This window comes from Kryptolebias marmoratus, linkage group LG19 (genome assembly GCF_001649575.2).
Source record: "Kryptolebias marmoratus isolate JLee-2015 linkage group LG19, ASM164957v2, whole genome shotgun sequence".
NCBI lineage: Eukaryota > Metazoa > Chordata > Actinopteri > Cyprinodontiformes > Rivulidae > Kryptolebias > Kryptolebias marmoratus.
Genome location: NC_051448.1, coordinates 8,856,112 through 8,883,956, shown reverse-complemented (window position 1 = coordinate 8,883,956; position 27,845 = coordinate 8,856,112). Strand labels below are relative to the sequence as shown.

Below are 27,845 nucleotides of genomic sequence, written 5' to 3'. Positions count from 1 at the left end.
TAGATAGCGCTTTGAATGGCTTCGATTTGAAGAAATAAACTTTAATTCTGAGTGGACTAACAAGCTGAGCAGCAAAAAGACCAAAGTAGACTGCTGCCGTTTTTTCACTGTTGTCAGTTTTATATTTCATGGCTATTTTGGCAGAAATATGATGATAATCCTGCTGGAAGGGCTACAGCCATCTGCTGCTGCTGTCTGTGCTTCTAAATAACTGCATAGTTCTATATAATTAATGCAAAGCCGACAGTTATGTAAAGGGTTATAAAGAACATTTGGATGAACGACTATAAAACCTTTGGTTTTCTTTCTGATTGTTTTAACTCACTTTGAATCCGTGTTTTGATACATTTTCTGGTTATTTTGAGTCATTTTAATCTTTCTTATAGTTGCCTCAAAATGTTGAGTTTTGTTGTGGATTTTAAAGTCATTTGTTGTTTAATATTTGTTAAAAATCCCTTGTTTGAGGTTTCTGTCACAAGTTTTTCTGTGGTGGTTTTCGATCATTTTAAGTCTCTTTGTAGATGTGGTTTATTGTTTGTCTTTTTCGTTGTTTTGAGTCTATTAATGCTGATTTTGAAGATGTTTTGATACATTTTGCAGCTGTAATAAATTTGTAGTTTACTGTAAATGTTTTAGTTTCATTGTGTTCGTCTTGAATGGCTGTTTCTTGTGATTTGTAATTTGATTCTGATTAGTCACTGATTAGTCATTGATTCTGATAGTCTCTCTGCTTGTTTTGAAGACTTATTGAGTTGTTCTGTAGCAGTTTTCAATGACTGAGATTATCTGAGCTGCTCGGAGGTGTTTTACATTTCATACTGTTATCATTCTGTGATGTTTTGAAGTAGTTTGACCAACTATTGAGAACTTTTATGACCATCAGGACCCCTCTGACTCCTCTGTCTCTGTAAACAGACTCCATTAGCCTTCAGGGCTGACTAGCAGTCTACAGCAGTTTAGGCTGATCACCATGAAACCTAATGAAACTAATCAGAAAAGGAGCAGCAGTATGAGTGAGTGGGAGAAGCTTCTTTTATTTATGACTCAAAAGTCAAATGCCAAAATTCAATTCTCCCACTTTGCTACTCTGATATTTTTCTCAAACTATCTGAGCAATTAGGTCTAAATGTCCCAAATGTATCCGATGTCACCTGAAGTAAATAGTCCTGCTTAAATAACATTCTCTTACTAATAGTCATGAATGATTCAGCCTTTCCTGTGTCTCCCTCCATCCTGCTGCCCCTCTGTGATACTCGCATCATACAGAGATGTAATTAATCACATAGACACCCTGCTAGTTTTAATATTAAGTGTCCTTTCTCCTCCCTTTAATCTTCAGCCGACTCTGTCTCCCTCTAATTCCACATATCCAGCTGCATCGTTTGAAGACCTTATTAATTGCATGCTTTTAACAATCATTTTGTAATGTATAACAGCTGGATCATTTCATGTTGGGGTTTTTTTTGTTTCGATATTTCACTGTTTTTCTTCTGTGTGTGTGTGTGTGTGTGTGTGTGTGTGTGTTTTGTTGTACTTCTGTTATCACTATGCTCACACTCCTGGATCGGTACAATAATGGTCTCCAGCAGAACTGCCCTCTGTTCCCTTTATTTGTCAGATAATAAAACAGTTCAAGATTTTAAAAAACTGCAAGCCACCGAACCACAAAGCTTGCCAGAGCCAGAGGCCAGACTGATGTCTTAAAGAAGAAAAAAAAAAGGATAATAATGATAAAATAAAACCATCTTCTGTTACGTTTACAGCTTGGTGTGTACATGCACCAAAAACGGCTGATTTAGCTCCAAGTGTGAGATCATTTATGGGGTAAAAAATGCTTCTTTTATTGTCCAAATCAGTTTTGTGCCACTAAGCCAAACAAAAAATGTGGGATGTTGTCCTCATCTTGTTTGTCCACTTCTTCCTTTTCTTGCATTTTAGTTTTAGATTAAACCAGCCGCTTAATAATTACATTCAGCCATATTTACAGTCCAGTTATAGAGTGTTCAGGCTGTCTAAAAAAGTTCGACTTCGTTCAACTTGTTTGTATTACAATCCCAGTGTACTGTTATAGGACTTGGGCCTCGCTATTGTTCTTAACAAGGATCTTAATTAGCCTCTCAGGATGTTATTGCATGCGCTTTATAAAAGTTTGAAGCATATATAATGTGACAGAAGGCCTGACCCACCCTTGGGCATGTTTATCTGAAAGTGCAGTATTTAGGTGTGGTGCAGCTTGCATTTTTAGAAAACCTAAACACACAAAGATGAGGAAATTCCTGCTGATTTTGGATACAGCTTTTTGACTCTTTTGCAAATCTGCCCCCCCCCCCCTTTTGCTGAAGAAGTCGTCTTTGTTTTCGTTGAGATGTTTCTGTTGTCAGTCTGCTTGCGCGTATGTGTGTTTGAGTGTGTGCGTGTGTGTGTTCTTGGCAGGCTCAGTTGCTCCTCAGCTTTAAGGACACCGTGTCCTGGAACTGGGACTGATAAAACCCAGTGGGGATGTCCTGAGCTGTCCCAAAGCGAGGCGTGCACGTCCTGCACGCCGCTGTAACGAAGCCTTTCGGTGCATGTCTGTAGACTGTGCAGGTGACAGAAATTAGATGTTTTTGTGGATTAAATGCCTGGTGATGGATTTCCCTGCAGGTTCTTGTTTTTTCCAGGTCCTCCTTCCACTTTGTGTGTGTGTGTGTGTCTTTGACACTGACATCTGCTGTGTCTTTGATCCAGTGTTTCCACAACAGTTCGCCTAATGCCTCAGGGTTGGACTGCAGTCACGCCCACAGGGACGTAGTTTGGGTAGTTTTCTATCTGTTGACATTGGCAGTTTAATATCCTCTAAAACCTTCAATTCACTCCTCTGAAGGTGAGCTGTGATCTCCCGGAGACAGATTATGGCGATAATAGCATTACACATAAACATGTTGCCCAACTGGAGAGGCGGACACAAATCCAGTCGCTCAGAGCTGGTGACACGGCCTTTCTGGCAGCCATGTGTGCGTTTGTGTGAAGTTTTTGGTGCAGCGCTGGAGTTCACATCTGGTTCGGATTAATGCTGGGGCCCTGCTGGTATTTACGGGGCCCTTCACCCTAATGGTGCTAAAATTAGATACAGGACACGCAGCAAATCACATGTTGTTGTTGTTGTTGTTGTTTCTCACTAAATGGGGAAAGTAAGGCAGTTACACACACACACACACTATCTATAAATCTAATATTATTTTGTAAATGAAAGTCTTTTAGTTTGAAACCAAGGCTTTTATGTGATGGTGTTTTAAACTTGTCATGATAAATTCTGCTGTGGTTCGGTTTTCAGATTTATACCAGCTTATGGGTCCTGGGCTGTTAAAAGTTAGTAAGGCTACAGCCTCATAAATAAGAGTTTATTTTAAGTCAGAGTTACTGGGATGTGGTGAGTTAGCTGCTTAGTTGTAAAAAAAAAAAAAAAAAAAGGAGCAGCAAGAAGTGACAAAACATGATTGATTTACCAAATCTGATGGCGAGAAGGAACAGAAATAATACTAGTAAAAAATAATTAAAAAAAAATTATCATTTATGGCAATGTACATGGAGCAATGTCAACCACAAGAGGAAGCGATACCAGTGGAAAAGGGCTATTTATAAAGGAAGAATTAATTAAAAAGGAGCTTTCCTTGAAGAAATACAAATTGCCAAAGTTTGAAATAAAGATCCTGTGCAATCTGTTAGCACACAGAGCATGTGCTGGGGATGACTCTCAGCTACTATCCAACCAACTCCCAGCCCAATATTTGCAAAAATGCCTGATTTGTAGTCATTTTGTGTTTGCTAAGGTCGATGGCGGCCATCTTAAATTGGACTGACTCGAAAAGTTACAGTTGTAGATGTAAATTTTATGATTACTTTCTGAGAATTTATCCGGATGTCCTTGCTCATCCCGACTGTAAATAAACAGCTAAAAGGTAGGGGTAAAGGTAACCTATAAACAAACATACAACAGTGAAAAACCAGAATCAGTAAATTTACTTCTACTTTTCTCAGATGTTACAGTATTTGTGATGCCAGGAGTAAATACAGTGCATTAAATGTTTTATAATGAATAGTTGGAGGCCACTTAGAAAAGAACTCAAACTTTGGTTTTGTGCATGTCTGTTTTGGTTTAACCTGATCTACCCATCACATCTTTATATTAGAAAGTCTTTGACAACATGCGTATTAAAATCTCTGTGTACTTCTGTTTTTGTGCGTTTCATAATCTGCTGATGTCAGCGCTTCCAGGCGCGTCAGCTCTTTTCCGCCTGCACACCAGCTGGGCTGCTGGAGAAAGGGAAGGAGGCGGTGAAGGTCCTTGACACGTGTGCGCTCATCATGCAGGTTGTCTTTTTGCTTCGAGCGCACGTTTCATGTGCGGCTCAGCACAACGGGAGATCCTAACCTTTGCGAACAGCCAATGACACGCACGCCAGCTGCACGCATGCACGCGTACGAGTTTTCCCCCCCAGCAACAGTAGCCCCTCCAGACTCAACCCTCATGGGTTGGTCACATGACTTCCTGTTTCAAGACAAAAGGAAAGGAAACAGAAGCTTGCTTCTACTTTGAGTACTTCTTCATTTCTGCTAATGCATGTTCCTGCAGTTTCCTTAAAGCAACTCTAATGTAAACCCAAAATCAGGACTTCTGAATGAACATTAAAATCAAGAAACATTATTTCTCGTTTCACCTCACGCTTCTGCAATACCTCCGTCCCAGCCCTCTCATTACTTCTCTCCCTGCATCACTTTCTGAAAAACCAAAGTAAAAGGAACCTTTGAAATCCTGGTTTCTGGAGTAAAGTTCTGTGACCTTCTGACCCACTTTACTCGTCTGTTTAAGTTCATGCGTTAGTGTGTCCATTACAATTCTGACTGCATACGTATGAGGATCAAAGTACCTGGTATAAGCGTGGAATTCTCTGCACTCGTTTGAATTTCCATTTCCAAGCACTGGTCAGTTGTATTTGCATGGTCTGCTCACAGAATTTGCATGTTTTGAACTATGAACTTAAAACAACCGAACAAAAAAGTTTTGCAGCGTCAAATCAAGTTCCAGTAAAACTGACTGAAACCAAAACCCTGATGCTATCTGTGCATGTGCTGGTTGGAAACAGGACATGAACCCTAAACAGAGACTGGAAACCACAGTGGGTGAAACTTGTTAGGTGCAGAGCAACAAACAACACAATGTTACGTGATGTTTTTTTTTTTTACTCTTTTCTTTATTATATCTGTTCATTGAAGAATGGGGACGTTTTGCAGTTTTTAGGAGTTTTCTCTTGATTAAAGAAAAAAAAAAGATGACAGGATGTTTGGGGAGGGGCTGGGATTCTAAAATATGCCTTTTTTTTGTCCAAAGGGACCCACCACTCCTTCCTCTAAATCTCTCTTTCGCCCACTCCTCAGTTTCTACTCATTACCTTTTCAGAAAGTACGGCCAATAAAATAAATAAAGTCTCCGTTTTCAGGACAAACTCTTTCTTTCACAAAGGAAATTAATCCCATTATTTATCATCATATTCTGGAGGGGTGTAGTTATTTTTACACCAAAACACCACGCACCCCCTTTCTTTCCTCCACGCTTGAAGTGAACTTCATCGCCATGGCAACTCAGGTGGAATTTAATTAGTGGAGTCTGAGCATACTGTACATTGTTATCAAGTCTAAGTGAGCCCGAGAGTGACATGAGCTTAAATATCCTGTTCTCCGGGGGGAGGGGAACAGTGGGGTGCAAACGTGGGCACCGGAGTTCAGCGGGGTCACAGGAGGCCCTTCGTCCCTCTCTTTGTCCCTAGGCTCTCGCAGTTTAACAGTACGGCTCAAACAGACACAAAAACACCAAGTGCGGCTCACAGGTCAGACTGGAATTTCCTCCCATCCGCCGCCGAGTCGCACACGTCCAAACCAGCACAGAAAAGGAGGTGAGCAGTTTCCTCAGCCTCTCCTCCAAACAGTGCTTGTCTCAACATGCTTTGTATTTATATTTAGTGACAGCCACGGGGCAACCATGCCGCTCGTTTTTTGAACGTTTCTGGTTTAGGTTTTATTCTCCATCGTGGGTACACTTTTCAGTTTGCCCAAGTTGATAACTGTAAGTAAACTGATCTTTCTTTTTGGGGACATGGGAGTTTACTGGGCTATCTATGATCCACTGTATAAATGAGTCTGTATCATTTAGTTTAAAATCTCCTCCCATTCCTCATTTCCCCCTCTTTTCTGTCTTTGCCAGTTTTTATATTTCTCTGTCATCTCCCACTTCTTTTCTTCCCTCTCTGAAAGGTCCTTTCTAAGTCAAACCTCCACACAAAAGCTGCATGGTGGCTCTAGCTGGCTGCGGGCCAGAACTCCACTCTCTTTTTCTCCCTGTTTGTACTGGGGAGCAGCAATCACTCAATCCTCCCCTCCTTCTCCTTCCATCTCTCTTTATGTTTTTTTTCCTCGTGCACACTTTCATTTCTCAGAGGAGGCAGAAATGGGTAGAAAGTGCCGAAAACGTACGCTTGCGTGCACGCAGCGTACACACAGCGAGGTGACGGTGGAGCTTTAGGGCTGAGCGCTTCTGAAAGGGGTGTGTCTGGTAATCCTTTGGAGGTTGTGTGAGAAGGCCTTGTAAATGAGAGAGAGAGAGAGAGACAGGCGAAAAAAACGAGAAGAAGAAGGGAGGGTGGAGAAATGAGAGTGAAAGCGTTGACAGGTTTTTGAGATGAACAGGCCTCTTCTGAAAGCCTCAACACTACATCTTTCAGGTGGGTGTAAAAAGGAAAAACTATACTCACACATTACTTTGATCCCTGTGTGGATCCTTTAGAGGAAGCTCTCCTGAAAAATAACCCTAACACCGACTGACAGTGCTCTGACCTAAATGTACACAGCAAGAAAAACTTTTGCTTGTGGATCTTTATCATGCAACAAGTTCGTGCAACTTCAGTCTTCGAGGACGAAAACAATGATGACAACAAGAAAGAAGACAAAAAAGGGCAATCGGCGACCTGTGCAAAAGTTTGAGGCGTCTGCGTAAGTTGACGTTGCAGCTTTAAGCCCCTTAAATTTGCATTCTGACCTTTCTTTAGTTAGATTTTGGTGTGGCACATGCAGCCTTAAAGTGATGGACAGAAATAAGCAGATAAAAAGGGAAGTGGTGGTGTCGCATTAGTTGGACGGTCTGTAGTTCGCTTTCTTTGTCACAAGATCAGGAAGGTAGAAAAAGCTGAGCTGAGCGTTTGTCAAATCTCACTGTTTTATCTTTAAAAGTAATATTGATAATATATTATGCATGTCTAGCTGTGTGCTAAAAAGCTTTGTGCAGAGTTATGCTTTGTACAACGCTTTGTATGGTGTGTTTATATGAGCCTTGCTGTATCCTCTTCATTTTTAAAACGATTAACAGAAAGAGTAGAAAATATAATAAAATTGGCATTAACCTGATTATATATGGAGAGTTAGATAGGAAGATTTTCACATCTGTGTGTTTAATTTACAACAGCACCCGTGGTGGAGACTGCTAGCATGCCTCATTTAAACTATAACAAAGTCTGCCACACAAAACCTTTAAAATTCACTAATATTTTAAACCTATTTGCTTTATTTAAGCAATTGCACAACAATTAGTCATTTGTATACATGCTTTATATACATTTTTACTTTCTAGGCTAACTAGCTGCTATCTCTGGCCTTAGATCAATGTAAATGCACGAGTGTTATTGTTATGATTGTGTAGCATTTTTACTTTTTAAGTAAACTTGAGTAAGTGGCAGAGATATGAGTCTAGAATATTTTTACATAAGCTTCCCAGAAATATAGCTGATAAGATGTGAATGTGTTTCTAGGTATGGTGCTCTGTCAGGTAAAGTCAGGACATCACTGGAAAAACCTGTTTGTGGCTACTGAATGTTACAAAAGCAAGTCGCATTTTATCATCTGAATAATTAGACACTGAGTAAGCAGTTCCAGCACACATAGTATGTGTGGATATGCAGATTTGGTTGTTTTTAGCTTATTTTTTCCCAGCATGCCCTGGAGTAAAAATCCCATCTGGTGTGCTGCTGCGCTCTAAGTGGGTCAGCGGCGTGATGAGTAAGAGGGTATGTTCAGGTTAAAGCCAGCCTTTCTGCGCGAGTCTGCGGATGGTTAAGAATCGCCTACATCCGCCATAATGAGTTCAGAGCGAGGGCAGGGCGAGGAGAAGACCGGAGCATCAAATCGAGATTTAAAAATAATTTTTAAAAAAAAGGACATGGGGTGAAGCGAGACAGGAAAGAATGTGCTTGACTCCATGTGGGCAGGGCCGCGCTCAGAATGCCTTGGGTTTTACTGTACTGTACTGTGGGTTCCTAATAAAAGAAAGCCGGGAGTGAGAAGGGTGAGATGTGTGGGTAGAGACAGACATAAGGAGGGAGGGCTGCAGGGAACGCAGACTGCTCTGAGGCGCTTTTAATGTGAAGTATGCAGACAGGCACGGGTGCAGAGGGAGTAGTAAAGTGAAGTGTACAAGACTATTTTGTCTGCTTTTCACAGTCTGCTTGTCTGGGTTAGTCAACTATGGGCGACGCCTTGGGAGCACCACTTACAGTGGGTGCTTGTGTTGCTCAGAGTCTGTGGCAGCTTTTTTTTTTTCTTTTTTGGGAGGGGGCGTAGAGTAAACACTGTATATGAATCTGGGTTAGCGTGAATTATTCACTGGCATTAGCTGAGTACAGAAGTGGCAGGCTGGCTGCTCCTTAGGCGATGCACTCAGTGAAAAAGCTCGGCTAGGAACACGTGAGGCAGGATTTCCATACATATGAAAGAGGCTCTGCGCCCACACTGTCACAACCTGACAGGTGAGGTATCTAAATAGTCAAAACTGTTTCTGGTCTTTGTGACACAGTGAGGATGAGTTTATTTTAGCCTGTAGAACTCCACGGCATGATGGTTCTAACCCTCATCGTGCCCACTTTACTCCCTCTCTACTATTATTTAAACACGGAGAGACTAAAAACGTGCTGCGTTTTCGTCAGGTTTCTGTCAAACACTCTAAGGGCACGTCGAACCGTTGCCTTCTGTCACCTACGCCCTTTTGCCCCCTTCCTTTTTCCTCACTTCTTCAACTTCACCTCCTCCTTTAACCTTCCTGCCTCCTTCTGCCTTTCCTCTCAGGCTTCAAGTCTGGGTTTGAGGTTTGGAACGTGGCCAGCAAACATAACAGCCGGGTTTCGCCAAACCAAGTTGGTGGAGGAGGGGAGCGGAGCAAGAGAGCGAAAGAGAAAGAGAGAGAGCGAGTGAGAGAGAGAGAGATGGCTCACATCACTACACGCTGACCTACATACACTTCCACCCAGCTGATTGAATCCTATGCTGAGGCCCGCGGCCAATCACAAGTGGGGGTGGAGTGCTCGCCAGCCAATGGCGTCGGCCTCTCTACGCCGAGCTCTTTTACTGTCTCCATACAGTTTTTACTGATTGTACAGCAGCAGAGAGAATGAGCGAGAAAGATAGAGAAAGGGGTGACAGATGAGGGACTGAAAATGAGCAAAAGGAGGAGACAGGAAGGAAAAGTAAATGTAGACGGAGAGCAGCTCAGACGGGCAGAAACATGGGTTCATCCTTCCTTGTTTGCTCTCAACGTCTTGTGGTGATACAACTGCAGACAGATAAAGGAAGGCTAATGCTGGTTAATGCTAAAGAGTGGATTAAAGGTCCATATTTGTCCCACAACTTCTCTGACCCGAAACCCAAGGTAAAAATGTCAGATCCTAATGTTTTACGCTCTCATTTGTGACATATTTAGGAGGCTCGTGTTAGAGTACGGAATTAAAGTCAAATCAACAAAATTAGCAGAAGTAGTTCTCCAAACACGAATGAATTGAAGCTCATTTTATTTTATTTATTTTATGGTTTCAAATAACCTTTTACCTGGCTTCAGTGCTGAGGGGCTTCTATCAGACTATCATCATGTCACAACATTTCATGTTTATGTTTGCATGAGCACTTCACCCCCTTGATACCATGAGGAATAATTAAGCTGTATTAGAGTGATCATCAACTGGTGGCATGTGGGCCAATTTAAGCCCATGGGGGGACCTCATTCGGCCCATGGGATGAGGGTATGGGTGTTCAAGTTCATTAAAACTGTGATTTTTGAAGACTGTGTTTACACTTGAGGCTTCTGGTGTGACAGCTTTTTTTGCTCCCCGATCATAAACAAAAGGTTGATCTTTTTGTTTTCTACAAAACTTTTTTCATTAATATCCAGACTGGATGTAGATTAAACACAAATCCTGCCTGTCAAGATTGTATTGTGCAAATGACTCCAGAACTACAGTTTGTCAGTTCTGATGCCTATTAATTTCACAAGAAAGCTAACAAGTTAAACATGATTAAAATGAATATACAGTAATATATCAATACCGTTTTTCCCTTGAATGTCAAATATGTGGGGTTTCTTTAAATAAAAGAATAAAAAAGTGCAAATTTCACTGCAGACATTTAGAGAATACCTGTAAAAACCTACAGTTGCAAGCGATGGCAGAAACAATGATCTCATCTAAATGCAGTCTATAGACAAAATATAGAGACGATGCTTATTCTCACACACCCACACACACATGCGCGCACACACACCACACTCAACACCTTTGAAAGCTTGATGCCACCGCAGAGAGGATGAGGTTCATCCCTGGCAGAGGAGAGAAATGGAAAGTTCAATCTCCAGCCAACTAACACCAGGCTGTAAAAAGGCTTATGTAAGCATTTAGTCTGCAATTGTACACAACATACAGCGGATAATGCATTTCTGCTTTAGTTCTATTCTATTTTGCGTGACCCAGTTTTGCTGCAGTGTTAAAAAGGAAAAATTAGGGGGGGAGAAGATTGCCACAGGCGAGAAAATAAAATAAGCTAAAAAAAAAAAGAAGAAGCAGACTGAAGGGAAAGAAAGGGGGACAGCAAGGAGGCGCAGGGAGACACACTAACCTATATTTAAAGCAATAGAGTCTCATACAGCTTCCACAACTGAGCTAACGGTTCAAAAACAGATTATGGTCCTTCCTCTCTTTTCTTACTGGACAGCTGAGCCTATCAGTGATGATGGGAGTCCATGAATAATGCACACATTTACTCAAGTGGTCATATGAAAATGGATTCCTGACCAATATTGACTTGTCTACTTGAAACAATCTGCACTCAACCTGCCAAAGCTCTCTCTAGTGTGAGGGGGTCTGCGATAATTATACTGTCTGGTGAAAGTAAGAGGGGCTGAGGGCTGGTGCGACCCTCCAGCCTGATCGCTCCAATATAGCAGAGTGCTCCCATGGGGAGAAGTGGGCATGGTGTGGATTGGTAATCTCATATTATGCACTTTGCTTTTGCAAATTCTGACCTATGAACAGTAATGTTCTTAGTTTCATTTTCAAATGCATTTCAATTAAGTCTTTTGTCTTTCCTTAATTTTCTTAAATGGTGCACAACCTTTCAGAAACGAGCATAATTTAGAGATTAAATCGCTCCATTTGTAGCTTAAACTGTGTTGAGTTCAGAGCAGAAGAGTTAGGAGTTTACAGGCTGAAATACAATCTCAAAGCCGTTGCCTTTTGTATAACAATGATTTATCATTTCTCTTAAAAACAGAAAAATCCTGGCAGGGCCATCTGTTAACCAGAGATCTGCTGACATTTATGGATAATAAGCTCATAACTGAGTTGTATGCTGATTGGTCAATACAGTCCTTTAGGGACGTTGCAAAACCAAACCAACAATAAGAAACAGCAGTGATGAAAGGCGCCCTGCTGTGTCTGATTTCATCACCAACATCGGGGGGCCAAATATGCATGCATGCAACTGAACCCTGTGCATACATTCAGATGCATGCATTTACCCTGTGCACGAGGTATTTCCAGCGTAAATAAATGGTAGAGCATACTGCACGTTATTCAACAAGGCAAACTGGAAAACTGCACTGATAAAAAGCAAAAACAGTAGCGATTGTTTGGTTTTCTTAGTAATGTCCCTGAATCATAGTTATCAGCTGGTTCTTCAGTTTCTTCACTCCAAATGGCCATGTTCTTGTAAAATATGCCGCTTGTTTTAGAGAGATGAAGATGACAAACGAGAAGAGAACGTGCGTGACATATTGATTTAGTCATTTGCTTTCTGTCGTGTTTGCTACACTGAGCGGCCAATCTGAGCGCTTTCTCTTACTTACAGATCAGATTCAACATGTTCGGCACTGAAATGAACTGACTGTGTTACCCACCAAAAAGACAAAGGTGAGGGATTCCTTGACGTTCCTGATAGCTTGGTGTATAAAAGCCTTTGGAAATATTTAAAAAAGATCAACCAAAAGACAAATTTTTAAAAGGCTGGTCCTTTACCAAGAAAATCTGTAAAAAATAACCTTCAACAAAAAACACTTACTATTTATATAACAGAAATACCAATTCTGTGTAGTTTTATTCTTATAAAACTTAGTGGATTAAAAAAAAATCCACTAATCTTCCATCCCAGCGGCTGCCTTCAGTGTGTAGTCACTTTCTAAAAGATGGCCACAGTGTAACAGGGTGTGTCTGTACATACTGTCTGGCTCCCTCGACTCCAGCCAGATCACGAGTTCCAACACTGTACGTACCCATCCCCCAGAAGAACGAGAGAACAAGAGGAGGAGAAAAGCAGAAGGCGAGGGGCCCACTTTCTTCTCCTCAACTCTTGCTCTCCTCAGCTTAACTCGTCACGGTGGCCTGAAGGCCTTGTACAAAGAGGAAAGTGTGTGTGTGTGTAAGGAAGGAGAGGATCTCTCTGGGGGAAAATGTACAACAACAGCTGAGGCCAGGGCTTTCCTCTGCATTGCTCCAGTCCCTCTTTGTGTACAGTAGTACACTCTCACGTGGTTATATACTCAGAGTGAGCACAAAGCCCTCACTTCATGAGAGTTCCTACACATTCAGACCTCAGAGCAGAGGGTAGAAATCAGAAATCTGCACTGGTGAATGTTTCCCAGACTGGGCGACACCTGGAGTCTGTGTGCGTGACAAACCCAACATTTGTTACCCTCTAAATGTGTTTGATAGTGTTTGCATGATTTTTTTTTTTTAGACTGGAGCTGTTTTAAGATGGCGGAAAAGTCATTTTCTTCAAACTGAGGCAGTTCACACACTAAAAACTGCTGGGTTCTTTTTATGAACTCGGTTGCTGGGTTGTATATCTGTCATTTTGATCCAGAAGTTGACCAAATCTGTCCTGATTGGACCTCTGCTTTAGGGTGTAATAGGTAAGAGTAACTTTAACCTAGCTAGTTCTGTTGATAACTTTATTTTGCACTAGACAGTGAGTTTGATTTCCTAAAATAACATTGGTTTATGCTAGCTAGTTCATGCTAATAGCTGTTAGCGCCATCAATCCAAGTTGCAATCATCTAATAACTCAGATTTTGGGTTGTTCTTTTTGTCTCCTCATTTTATCAGTGTCAGTGCAACAGATGCACCATTTTAGCCCAATTTTTTGGATAGAAAACGTTTTGGATGGGTCAAACTGATAACCCTGCTGAGGTACAACTACTCAGTGTTGGTTTGGGTCTAAATTGATTTGTTTTTAGCCCAGCAGTTTTTAGGGTGGAAGTGCAGGTAAGATAATAATTGTTCATAACATTTCCACAGGACCCCACTTCCAAATATTCCTTTAAAAGGTCAGTGTCTTAGGGTATCAGTCATTCATTTTCCATCAAACGTGATGGGAAGAATTAAGTCTGAAAACAGGAGTGATGATCTAGAGAGAGGAACCACAGATGCATGCACCAATAATCCCATCAAAAACACCTCCACACGAGAGGTGGAGGTAAGGACTGAGTGAAAGTGTGTGTTTAATAGAAAGAAAGGCTCTGTTTCTGAGTACCCAAATGTGGCTTGGGGCTTTGGGGCAATTTCATGCCCTCATAAGCAATGAAACGCACATACTCAGACACACACACACCAATGGGTATTCTCCCCGTCCAGTTACTCGAATCAGACTAAAAAACTGACATGGCAGGTGCTGAGATATGGTTCAAAAGAGCTGAACGGAAATCTGCTACAAGATACAACAAAGCACTCTGAAATTTCATAAATCATCCACCTTATAGAAAGACTGACAAAAGAAAAACGACACTCAGCTCTCCTGAGTCTGCCTCTGGAATACTCAGGAAGATTTCTTACAGAGAAGTAAACGTTCTTTTAAACATCTCTGGTTTTCTTTCGACCGTGTCCACAGTTGTTATCTGAAGTTGTAAAAGAAATTGATTCAAGACAACCAGTAATCATTTAGGTACATTTTGGAAGTCTGTTGCAATTCTTGTCTATAATAAGCAAACGGATTTACTGCTAACATGAACACTGAGTACTGAGTGTGCATATGGCTGTGTTTATGCCACATTTAATGTCTGCATATGCGCAACTTTGTGTGTACTGTATGTACAGTCTGCGAGATCATAAATTTACATCAAATAGACTTGTTAAGGTGACACAGACGCAGAAAGAACAGGGAGTACTTCTGCTTATCTTATTGACATAAGTTCATGACCCAGAACTAAGATTTCATGGAAGTCAAGGACAAACATCTTGGGTTATCCCTGATCTACCATCTAGATTTTAGACCGCAGAGTTCAGAAGAGCAGAACAGAAGGTGGACAAGAGTCACTGGTAATAACCAAGCAGCTGCACAGTTCTGTGGGGGAAAGGTCCTCATGGAAGTGTTTCCCTCTGGGTTTCAGGGCCATTGGTCAAATTCTGATCATGTCAGCTAAAGGTAGATATGACTGTGTCCACAACACTTGCATTCTGTTTCACTGACTCTGCAAATTTTACTTTTAAGACTGAAAGTGAGCCTTAAAAGAGCTGAATTCCTTTGCAAGATTCTTTACTCCGCAATTCAGCTTTTTAACCATTTCCCAAGTAAATAAAGTCGACCCAGAAATATTTTGCCCTAAGGCAGCGTCAGGTTTGTGCGCTGTCAGCACACTTAGGTGTCTTCTTTTTATAAAGATCTGTGTTGTGCAGGTGTATCTCCTGTACCTTATCAAACCCATCCCTCATTCACTCTCCCTAATAAAACTCCAGTGCGCAAACACAAAGGTTTACCAAGGTCTCATAAACCATAACAGATAAGGAAAATGGAGGGAAGAAACAAAAAGAAAAGAGAAAGCTCTTCAAAGCTACAGTGTATTTAAGAGTTAGAGTAGGAATCCACTAAGGTGCCACTGTTGGAGGCTAGTTGGTAACTCATAATTGTGAGAAAATTGGCAAATTTTCAGTTGCGGACTTACTGAATTTTTACTGTTTGCAGCCAAGCAACCAACAAGCTGTACAACTTGTGCTTTTTGCAGCTAATTTTTTTTTAAAATTACAAACTATTACTGAGTGCACGACTTGCAAAATGTATTCTAGGCCATATGTGTTATTTTGTTGCCCATGTTTACCCGACTTTGTACCCAACTTGGCAGCCCCCCCCCACCCCCAATTTATGATTTAATAAGTACACTTTTTAAACAAATACAGGCAAATTTGAACCAGTTTATTTTTTCTTTTATAACTATTATTCGTGATCAGCGTGGTTGTTTTAGACCTGAGCATTCAGAGCTGCAGCGTCAGATATTTTCTGCTACATCCAGGTGTCAAAATGCAGCTCTAGATTTTACTTAAACTAAACTAAGAAGAATTCAAGGCAGGGTCTTTTCAGGGAAACTTTGTTGCACAAATTTCTTTGAACATGTTCAAAAATCAAGCACCAAGACCTGTGAGTTTCATGACTCAGGTGAGGAAATTCAGAACTGCCATAAACATTTCAAGACATTTTGGAGACTTGTCTTGTGAAATGGATTTAAATGACAAGGATAGGATAACTGGATTGGATTTATGTCACAAACTATTCAATAAATTAGGAAACATTGGGCATGAAACATGAAAATGCCAAATATGTGAAAATTATGTGGCATGACTAAACCTACCACAATGTTTAACTTACTCTGCCCCAAAACATATGGGCTGCAGCTTTTAAAGAGCTTCTTGGAAAAAAAAAAAAGTCTAATTGAAATTCTATCCATTGCATGTTTCTCTACACCCTCCCAGATCAGCCTCTCGTGCAGGCATGCAAATAAAAAAAAAAAACATCTTCCTGACATTTCATACTTGTGAAAACCATAAATGACACAAGACAAACAAACAGAACTTTTCTTCTTGGTGTTTATGTAAAATGTTCAGATGCAATCATCACATGAGCACGCAGATTCTTTGATTTAACCACAACTGCTCCCGTCAACTTTTGTCTTTCTGTTTCAGCAGCGGTCAGGGGCAAGAGCTGTGACTTCACAAAGCGTGAGATTTGTACTGTGAGCTACTTGCATCTGAGGAGGCCTCAAAAAAACACATACACACACGCTTGTGCTGAAAGTAATAGCTGTAGGAACATTATGGGAACTATTATAAGACACCCCNTACTAATTGTCATGAAACATTGTTCAACACACATGGATACATGCTCTCATACTCCTTTGTTTAACCACCTACAAGAGAACAAAAAAAAAAAAATACTGCAAACAAAATTCTCTCATTTTAATGATGCATGGACGACATGGAACATTGGAGCCCATAATGTGCATAGCAGCACATCTGAGGCAGTGCAAATTCATACCAGACACTAACTCGCCATGCATACATACGACTCCAACCTATAGGATTACACAGAGACAAGAGAATCCTGTGTCCACGCAGAAAGGCTGGGCGCTGAACAGGTGGCTGACGGAATGACGGCTGTTTGATGGCACTCAGACTTTGCTTATCAAATCTGGGAGTGCCGTCTCAGTGGTTGGAGAGCTTCCACTCGCAGCTCCAGGTCTGCAGAACATCCAAAACTGAACACTGTCTTGGCAAAAGTGTTAGAACACTTTGGTCCTTTTTGGATTTATTACCCTTGCCGTTAATCCGCCTCTCTTTATTTTGAATAATGGTTCCAACATTTGCTTCATAACACTCCATAATGATGTAAAACATTAGTCCCTCAAGCTCTGCTTTGTTTGAATAATCAACTGAACTCCATTTGTTATCATGCAATGTTAAATTCCGTGTTTATGTTTGGGAAATCACTTATAATTTTCACAAGACTGCATTAATTTCCTCACTTGCCAATGAAGCAGCCTGTTCAGCCCCGTCACTGGATTTTTAATCAGTGAAATATGCCATGACATCTTTCTCTTGCTCAAAGTATGACACACTTGTTTTATTCAAACTGCAAACCAAAGAATACTTCTCCCTAACCTGTAGCATTGTTTACGAAAAATACGCTCGCTCATTTCCTGGTGGCTATGAATTGCCAAAAGTAAAACGAGGTTCTGCAACACCAATAATAAAAACCAGACAAGACATTCACTATAATTCCTACATGTCTGATTGCCACATAAAATAATCTAAGTCTTTGTTTTCTTTTGAAAGCAGAAACTCATAAGATTGCTAAGGTTAATGGCAAAGTTTTAAACAAAGATCTCACTTGATCTGTTAGCACTTGGAGTTCGTGTTGAGCATGACTGAAATTCGTCTAGTGGTTCATGAGGTATTTTATTGACAGACAAACAAACACAGGCAAGTACATGACTGTCAGCCTTTTATGGCAAGTTATAAAAAGACAAAAAGGGTAAAACAATTGTAGAAAAGACACAAGATATGTATGTTTTGTCCTGTGTTTCTTCATAAAAGCATATTTGTCATCAGTTCAGACAATGACAGAACAAATCGCACCACTGACAACTAAATCACTCATGAGAAGTGTTCAATTCTGCATCACACATCTGCAAACCTATTTTGTCCACACATACACACAGAAACACACACAAGGTGGGTTATCTTAATTTAGCTGTGACAGTGCCTTCCAAAACGCTTAATCTAACGTAATCTGGGTTTAATCTGCTGTCATCAATCTGGACTAACTCTTTCCGGGAAGGAGGGAGGAGGGGGTGAGTGGATTGAGAGGTGAGAGGTGATGTGGGGGGAAGGGCACTAGTGCACGGGAGCAGCAGATAATCTGAAACTGAGTGAGAGCATCACAAACGGGTTTATGAGAGGGATTTTTCTTTCATGCCACTCGTCGTCTTCTTTTCTGCCTCGCTCCTCTGACACAGAAAGCTTTAATTGAAGTCAATTAAATGTTAATCAGGAATAGTAGCTCGGCTCGTCCTTCGCAGACTCGGTGACGCCAGATCAGTGGAGTGGTGTAATTGAAAGAGACGAGCTCAGGAGAAAACAAATTAAACTTTAAAAGCCGAGAGACACATTGCTGTGCTAATTTCAGAGATGATAACTTCTGATTGATGTAGGAGGCTCTTTTTAGGTCTGGTGTTTAAAATGAGAAAAAAAAAAAAAATGTCATCACGTATAAAAATACAGCTACAGGCAACGGTATGTTGGGTTGTGTGGTGGTGAAAGGAGTCGATTACAGGGGAGGCGACGAAGAGGCAAGGGGCCCAAATCAGCTGCAATGTGGTTATCAGGGATGGTGAGAGGCGAAGCCGGAGTGGGAGGTATGTGCAAGCTGACTGCGCACGAGTGGGTGTGAATACGCAAAGCCATGATGGGTTCACTGGGTCACTCTGTTATCAGCTGTTGACCAAACTGCACGTCGTCCCCCAACCTGGTTGACAAGTAATAAGTTGCTATGGCGACAAGTTAACCCCCCCGGCTTGCTCTGTCGACAAAGGCACGTGTCTGTATGTATGAACACAGCAAAACGTCTACAGTTGAGGCGTAATAATCCGTTAAATAGTCATTAACAATGTCATTGACTTGTAAAAACTTGTCCTTGTTGTCTAGTCAGATGCTCCTGTTGAAAGAAGAAAAACTTTCTTTTCACTAAGCTCATTAGCTTGTTTGCTTTATTCACATAGGATAAAGTAATGAATAACGAAATAAAACCTTTATAGTAAATCTGCTGCAATGCTGATTCTACTGTTTCACCTCTACATTGTAGCACAAACCAGCTGCAAGTTTGCTTATCTAGACAGAAAACGGAGCCAAGGCGGGGGTGTGTTATTGCTGCTTTCCTACAAGTTTTTGCTTTTATTTTTATTTTGTACAGTCAGCCAGATAATATGTTTTGAAGCAACACGGCTGTAAATTGGTTTTCCTGCCAAGCTAGTAGTTTTGGCTCTTTGTAAATGTTTAAATTTGTTTCAAAAAATAAGTGAACGAGAAACATTTTCTCTAGGAAGGTCAAAGTGTAGGGTCAGCTCCAGAGCATGCCTAAAGCAGAGAGGAATGCAAGACGTGCTTTCAAGGAAACAACAGGACACTTAACCCTGCCTCCAACCAGCAGGAGAAAAAAAAAAACAACCCACCACTCAGTTATACTAAGCTGTGCATCTGTACTATAGTTTTTTAGGGGATTTTATTTGCAGCTGATCATTCCCCACCACTTCAGAAGCACACTTTGCTTCAGTTATCTGGCTGGAACAGGAGAGGGTTTTCTGCATCAGCAGGTGGAGAAGATCAGTGTAATCTGATGTAACAAAAACTGCTGAGCACATGCCTTGGGGGTGGTATGAGGGCTGCTTTGATAGCAACGTCAGAAATGATGATGATTCAACAGGTTCTGGAGCGATAAGGAAAGATAATCACCCATCAACATTCAGGTTTTTGTTTCTTTTTAAACATATGAGCAACCTAAAAGTTTAACCTCTAATAAAAGTTGCATGTATTTAAAAAAAATCTTTATCAATCAAGTTCTAAAACTTAAAAACACTAAAATAAAAACTAAATTAAAGGCCCAGCATTCTTTGAAGGCATGCATAACACAAATTAATTGTTTTAAGCAATTAGTAGTGCTCAAAGTATGTGTTGAGGATGATACTTGGCTACTACCACACCAAATTTCAGCTCCATATCTGTAAAAATGATTAATTTATAGCTGTCTTGAAATGGGGTTAATCAGTTGGAGGAGTAGATTCAGGGATTACTTTCTGGAAGTTTTATTAAATGGTTCATGAGACATTTTGCTAACGCTCCAGACAAATGAACACACATTCCAGCCTCTCGCCTTCAGCAGCAGGTGAAAATAAACGACGTTGTGGTTTTATAGCATTGATCACCTTTGGGAAACCCTTAGAAATAATTATATTCTTTTTGTTTTCTTTTTGCTCTGCAGGATTTACACTTAATGCACACAGAGCCAAACTTCACTTGAAACCCAGCCCCTATTTTTAGCATGCAATCAGCATGTTGGACACAATTGTTTGGAGTTTAGATGTTATCAAGGGCTGGGCATGTGCAGTCAGACGCTTTGTCTTCATGTGTCTGTTTAACACACAAAACACTCAATGCAAAGCCATGACTAAGTAAAGCCTTTCTAAGCTTTATCTAAAATTACGGAGAATTTCTGAGAGGGGTACTTCCTCCTCATCCTTCTTTGTAATGAGAAAAAAAAAAAACAGCCAAAAGATTTATCGTCTTTCATTAGAGCCTGCAACAGATTTCAGGAGTTGGGCTTTGGAGCAGCAAAAGCCAAGTTACAGGAAAACGGCTTTCTGCCCACAACAGTGTTTTACATCCAGACAAATGAGGGAACTGGCAGGAAAATAATGAGGGATGGAGTGAGAGCAGCAAGAACGAAAGAAAAAAAACCCAGAGTGGGGTGAAAATGAAGGAGACACACAGACTCTGTGAAAGGAGGGTTAGCCTTTAGCCAAGAACAGGCTCTTAAAAATTAATACAGTGATCTGAATTCATCCCAAGAGCACTGAATAATTGAGAAGCTTCTTTCAGGAGAACAGATCTTGCAGAGGGTGACGTGGGTGGTGAGAGAGAGAGAGAGCAAAAATAATCAGGCAAATTTATGATTTTTTACTTCTTTCTTGTCCAACTTTGACAAAAATTTTCTACTAAAAAAAAAGGCGGAAACAAACAAAAGGATACCTAAAAATGTGCTTGTTTCTGCATGTTTTACCATCTTTGCTGGTTCTCTTTAAGTTCAATTTAAAAGTGAGCCGTTATACCCTTCACATAGTTTTCACACCTTTTATAATGGATCTATAAAGCTAGTGACCACAAGTTCAGCCAACACCTTTCTAATGTACCATAAACCAACTGTCACCACCCGTCATCACCAAAAGCTTGTGGGAAGTTTCGGTTCCACTTCATCCCATAGTTTTCAGACTTAAATTTCCAAATATTTCAGTCAGTCGATGGGCCATCTTTGGGCGTCCAAGTACAAGTTTTGTGTGGATGCAGACTTTTTGAGGAACTGTGACGAAATTTTTTAGAAACAACATAAAAAGAATATATATATATATATATATATATATATATATATATATATATATATATATATATATATATATATATATATAATCATATGTAATAAATATATAACCAATCTGAGAAGTCCACAGCTTTTTTCAGCAATTTATTACTTAAGAAACTCACATTTTTATCTTCTGGAAAATAGAACTGGAGGTAATGTTTGGAAACATGAATGTTTTTTATGTTAGTTATCCAAATTTAGAAAATAATATATTAAAATTCCAAAGTTTTCAATGTTTTACAAGACTGCATAGAGACCTTGGAGGTTCTGCCGGTTGGTATGGTAATGTATAGATGCAGCAACACATCCTAAAAGCCATTTGACAGTCATTGGGTCTTTGGGCAATTTTCAGATGGAAATCTTAAGAGAACAAAGCTCTGCAACCCCATCAAAGAAAAAAAAAATGTCACTGATTGGAAATGGAAGTAGAACAGGACCTGGAGGTTTTCTCAGCCTGGAGCAGGTGAGTTCACATCACTCATCACCCCTTTAGCCTGAAAACTCCTCCGCTGGGAATCACAGCCAGAAGGTGGATGTAATACACCAATTTAGAGCAAAGCTTCTTAATTTACCACCCCCACCTCCCACCCTCCATTCCATTCTCCTCCCTCTTTCTGCACCTCATCACCACCACCGTTCTCCTTCCACTCCCATTTTTATTGCCTTTTTGGTTCAGTTACTCCAGCATGGCATGGTGCCAGATCAATCTGGTTTCTGATTGCGTTAAGCACCAACACACACGCACACACAGACACACACCTGCAAACTCACTCAGACCCTCTACCTCCCACTTGTCTCCCCCAGCTAATCTGTTTTTTTTGCAGTTTTCTTCATTATCGTAGGAATATCCTTAGCAGCCAGTCACCTCATACCAGATAGTTAGCGCTTCAGCTCTTAGCAGCTGAAGTTTCAGCCACTACCAGCTTCACCACACTGATTTTATGTTTGTTCTGCTCTGGTAATAACACACAGATTTTTGGCATTGCATAAAAAACATCAACACTTTCAGCATGCTACATGATGATCTTGAATAATTAGGAGGAGTTGTTTTGGGCTTTTTTGCCCGATCCGCCCCCAGAAACAGTCATAAGGGGCAAAAGTGCTGAGGAGTAGGTTGGTTAATTTTAATAATGTGCGCGCTGCCAACAGCTGCAGTTGTTCCGTGCGTGAACCTGTTTTTCACTTCAGCAAAGAAAAGCACCAGCAAACGATCATTAATTGCCCAAGGACTTTGAAACAGTTGAACGAAAACAGACCCGTCGATCACCACACTTGTTGCGGCGCGAAGTGAGGCAGAGATTTATGTAATCTAATGGAAGGATTCTAATCATCGGGGCTAATTTTAGATCTGTGCAGAGTTTTACTGTCCCTGGTGATAAGACTGAACATGACCAGACGAACGCTCTCCAAGGAATATGTCTGAACATGTCTGTGAGGGAATGTATACTGAAAAGTGGGGTTTAAAAACACGCATGGAGAAATATACTACAGTATATGTACCTCTTCTGTGGCTCTGCGCAGCCGCTGAAATCTCTTTACTTCAAATGTGACATAACTACGTCTTAGCTTGTAAAGGGCGGCTACTAAGAGCGTGTTACAGCAGGATTGAATAACGCTAAAGCACAAAGTTCAAGACACACACATCGATGCATTCACTCCCCACCGCACAGACAGGTGCACCTAATCTTCCTTTATTCAGACGCTCAAAGGCTTCTGTGAATTTCGAGGCTGTAACAGCTTCCCTGCAGAATGAAATCAGGAATACTCACATCATATATTCAGAAAGAACCCATTTCAGTCTATAGATCATTAGTTTCAACCACAATTTATGGTTTCAAGTGCATCTATTTTCTCCCACAGGTGGAGGTAAAATACCTGAATCACCTGACGTCAGGAGTGTCGCCTTTTTAAAAGCCACAGTCACACAGGTGGAATGTCACAAATAAATTATGCAAAACATGTGAACTGGAAATCTAATTACAAGAAAAAAAAGCCAACTACAGAAACTATAAGGAATAGCACATTTAATCCTGCGCTGCGTAAGAGCAAGGAAGTTTGTTTTTTTGTTCTCAGCCTATCCTTTCCTTTGGTTAAAGACAATCTAAGGTTATAAAAGTGTTATTGCTGGTCATCTAAACCTACGTCTGACTAAAATGAAGACATATGACGTAACTAAGCTCGTTCTAGAGAAACCCAGGGGGATTACCAGGATTTGTTTAGCAAATCTCTTTGACAAAGACGCCCTGGCTGCATGAAACTGTAGGTGTTCAAAGTTTAAAGTCTCCAAAAGAGAAAAGGAGCTAAGTGAGGCTCTGGAATAGTCCCCTTGTGGAGTCTACATGTTCAAATTAAGGCTTTGTGGTCTTTTTTTTTGGCTTTCATGAGGTTTTCTTGCAAAAACCTAAAAGTAGCTTATGAAATACAAACTCAGAAAGAGTCCTGTGGAAAGGTTATGAACAATAATTTGTCTTACTAGTTGTAGACAGCTCTTTGAGGCTGATGAGCTAACAGTTAGCATGAGCAACGCTAAGACCAAAGTGGACTGCTGCTTTTAAATTATTCTTAAAAATCTCAAAGTAGTTCATGTGAAAACTAATTTATAAACGTCACATTTCTGTCAGTATCCCATTTTAGTTATTTTAGTAAAAATATTATGATATTCATGATGAAAGTGCTATAGCTAACTGCCGCAGCCTCTATCAACGCTTCCAAAACAACATTTTAGTTATGTTTTAAGACTGCAACCAACAAACTTTGGTTTTGTTCTGCTCAAATTAGTCATTAACTCGACAGTGCAGTGAGAATTCAACTCCGTTTCTCCAAACTGAAGCAGCTCAAACAGCTATGTACAACAGGTGAGATATTAACTGTTCATAACCTTCCCACAGAACTCCACACGACCTCGCACAAAGCTTTGTTTGGAGAAAGCTCGTCCTAAAAGGAAAGTCTTCCTAGAGGGTTGTGTGCTCCACCTCGGGGTTTATAGACCAGGACATGAGTAACACTAAACCAACCACATGCCCAAAATTCCTGGAGTAATAAGCCTGCATGGTGACAGTGGACCCGGCCTTGACTCACAAGGGGCTACACACACAGCCTTCACTGCACCTCGCTGAAGCGTATCACATAACCAAACTTGAGACAGCCTGACAAAATATGGCCCAACACCCTGTGGGACTAAGATTTCAGCTTCGAACGGGTGTTAAGCTCTGCTCTTTGACCTTTTGTGCCAACCCTCGGCTCTTTTTTTTTTTTTGCCGCTCCCATATGTTGTCGACCAGATCGATGCCTTTAAAATGAGGCTTGTGTGAGACGCACAAAGTGGTGTCATTTACATGATTGGAAGTTTTGTTTCGCATTCGTTTCATCTGAATGAATCGAAATGTCTGCAATCGTTAGGATTTACCAATGTGAAGACAGGGACAACGCCCTGCAGTACACAGTCTTGGCCAAAAGGTGGCAGCGGTTAGCTCCGCGGCTAGCCTTGTGGCCGCACCACATCCGGGTTGTAGCATTGTCTAGGAGAATTCTGTGAAGCGCAGTCACGTTTCGAGAACGTGGTTTTACATTTTGTGGATGTTGATGTGCAAATGTAAACAAACAAAATAAATAAATAAAAAGCTAGCAGTTTTTCTGGTGAAAGTGTATTGCAGACTGTTCTGTGTTGGCATTAATGAAGTTACTTGCTGTTTAGTGTTTTAAATACCTTTTTATTAAACATCAACCTCACTGGTTCTTCTGCAAACACTGGTAAGTGAGGTAAAATACAAAAATGTATGTTGTGTAATTTTATTGCGATAACATAGATGTGGGGGTGCCAGAATCTACCTGCGATCAGCGATAAATTCTACCAAAACCCACAGCCAATTTTACATAAGGAAGTAAAACGTTTGTTTACTCACTCAATACGTTCTCTAAGATCTTTTCTACATTCACTGTAATTTTGAAGTGATTTTATAGGCGAGCAGATAGTTTGCTTGTTTTGAAATCTTAGACATTCCCTTACTGTTATAACTCCTGTAGTTTGAAATTGGTGCCAAATTTATCCAGTTTGCTCAAACTTTATTTATTTATTTTTATGCCTCATTGCTAATGGATGGGTAAAAGGGAAGATTTTGCAAGAAGAAGAATGTGAGACCACTGTAAATGAAGAGTGAAGCTCACGTTGTGAACTTGTACATCTGTTGGCTGTTACGACGGAAAAGAAATGATGTTGAAGCACCGAGAAGACGAGAGAGACAAAGAAAGGCTCGTGATGATGTTTAATAAAACCAGCATCATCCAGTGGAATTCTGTGACGTGCAGTGCTGATCTCTGCCTCGTCCTTTTTGTCCTGTTTTCAGGATCTTCATCATCTGTTACCCCTGGCACCCACCCTGGTACCTGTGACACTTGCCCAAAACTCAGGGCCACCCAGTAGTTCTGTAATCCCTGCATGCCAGGATCAACAGCCTTGGCAGTTGCCTACCTGACCTATAAGGGGCCGATAACTCCCTGCCAAGGTTTACACAACAAATGGGAAACAAACCAAAGCTTTGTCCTCGTGGGTGAATTGGAAATTTACCTTTTAAAACCGCGACAGAGGCACAATTTCATTGCAATCTCCAAGAGCTAAAATTACAACCAAGCAAACTGCTGTGTCTCCTAGTTTACAAATAAAGGAAAAGCCTCCCAGAGTTCACATGTGTTCACACAGGTCACCGTTAAATCATTTTGTTTACAGTCAGTCCATTAATAGACGAGCTGCTGCTGCTCAGCTGTCTTATGTAATTGTATCACTCTGTGAGCATCTTAAAACAGGATTGCAACACCTAAAATAGGCCACCTCGCTTCCAGACAGACCGGTTTGGTTTGTTTTGTTCCACTTCGAGCCCCGGGGCCACAGCATGCATCATCAACGTCTATGAAAAGACTGCAAAATTATTCTGATGCAGATTACCTGAGCAGTGTGAAAATCTTTGGAGAAGTGGATTCTAGCTCATGTGCAAAAAAAATAAAAAATATAAGCAAACAAACAAGAACTTAGGATGTTGCTTTAAATAACAACCTGGTGCACGTTTCCCCTCATCCCTCTCCTGGTTGTGGATCTGTTATTTCAGTTAGTTTGATAATGAGGCGTAATGTGCGCCATGCTGCACAAATACAAGCTCGTAAATCAGGGGGAGACAGAGCTGTGTGAGTGTGACTGCCTCTTTCTGCGAGCCACATGCTTTTTGTTTTTGTTTTGATGGAGGAAGGAGGGGGGCCCAGGCGGGTGGGTGCTGCTGCTGCGTGGAGCGGCTCTTACCTTCCATCCTGCGGAGCTGTTGCTGTCGCCTTTGTCCTTAAAGTACGGGATGGATCGGACCATCCAGTCGTAGATCTGGGACAGGGTCAGCCGCTTCTCCGGCGAGCTCTCGATGGCTTTGGTGATCAGGTCGGCGTAGGAGAGGTTCCCCCAGGCGTTGCGGCGAGACGACGCTTTCCTCGGGGTCTGCGCGGCGGCCAGGCTGCCGGCGGCCAGCGCGCCCGCGGTGGCCGGAGGGGAGTGCGAGGAGAGCGGGGAGCCTCCGCTGTCCTGGCCGGGGGAGGGGAACGGTCCGTCGGCGACGGGGCTGCCGCCGCTGCTCTGGTCCTCCGCCGCCGCTCCCGAGCCGCGGACGCGGATCCCCGCCGGGGCCGCGGCGTCCTCCTCGTCGTCCTCCTCCTCCGGGATGATCTCGTTGCCCTCCGGTTTCACCGCGCTCGAATCGGGTCGCGGCAGCGGCCAGGTGCACGACCTGGGCCGCTTCTGGGGCTCGAAGTCCGGGTCGATGGCCACGTCCAGGTCCGGCAGCGCGTCCGGGAGCGAAGCCTCAGCCATGGCTGCGACGATGATGATGACGGATGGCGGCGACGGTGATCTCCAGACGCTACCCGCTCCCTGCTTGACCACTGAGAAAGTTACAAGACCAGCGACGAGGAGCTGTCAAAGTCGCGTCCCATGAATGCGCGCGCCCGTCCTTTTTTTTGTTGCTATTCAACAGCAGGCAGCGGAGTCCCACGAGCCACTTTGTAATTGACGCCTGTTGAGGAACAGAAAGAAATAATGAAGAGGAGGGAAGAAAAAAAACACACAAAACAAATATAGCATCTGTGGGCTTTAATTGGAGCTGAACGGAAAACCCTGGCGCACAAAAGATCTGAATCCACCTTGTGGCGATCACAAGTCTCAGAGAAATAACCCCCCCCCCCCCTTCCCTTAAGACTTTAAATGAATTACCCTGAACGGACAGTCCCTCCGAGGCAACACAAAGAGAAGAAGAGGCAGAGATCAGATCCCGGATGGTCCACCGCCACGCGCAGATGCCATGTTGCCTCTCCGAGATATGAAGGCAGATAAAAATGTGCGCAGGAGCAGGTCGATGTGGAATAAGACAGACTGCCACCTCACTCTGGGGTTACTACTCACTGTATCTCAGTTTGCTCTCACACACACACACTCTCTCTCACACACACACGCATATACGCTCTCTTACGCACGCACACATACATAATACGCATGCAAGTCGATCAAGGACCAGCCCCCCCCCCCC

General features: G+C 41.7%; 1 protein-coding gene across 1 annotated transcript in view; it reads right to left on the bottom strand.

Annotated features, from left to right (window-relative positions):
- The window catches only part of foxo3b (forkhead box O3b), a 43,392-nt gene extending 15,575 nt beyond the window's left edge, over positions 1-27,817 (bottom strand). The window contains exons 1-2 of the mRNA XM_017423286.3: positions 27,533-27,817; positions 26,579-27,335 (exon numbers count right to left, since the gene is read on the bottom strand). Of these exons, the coding sequence (XP_017278775.1) occupies positions 26,579-27,133 (555 nt within the window). The 5' untranslated portion in view covers positions 27,134-27,335; positions 27,533-27,817. The remainder of the gene's footprint in view (positions 1-26,578; positions 27,336-27,532) is intronic.
- Between the last annotated feature and the right edge of the window lie 28 nt (positions 27,818-27,845).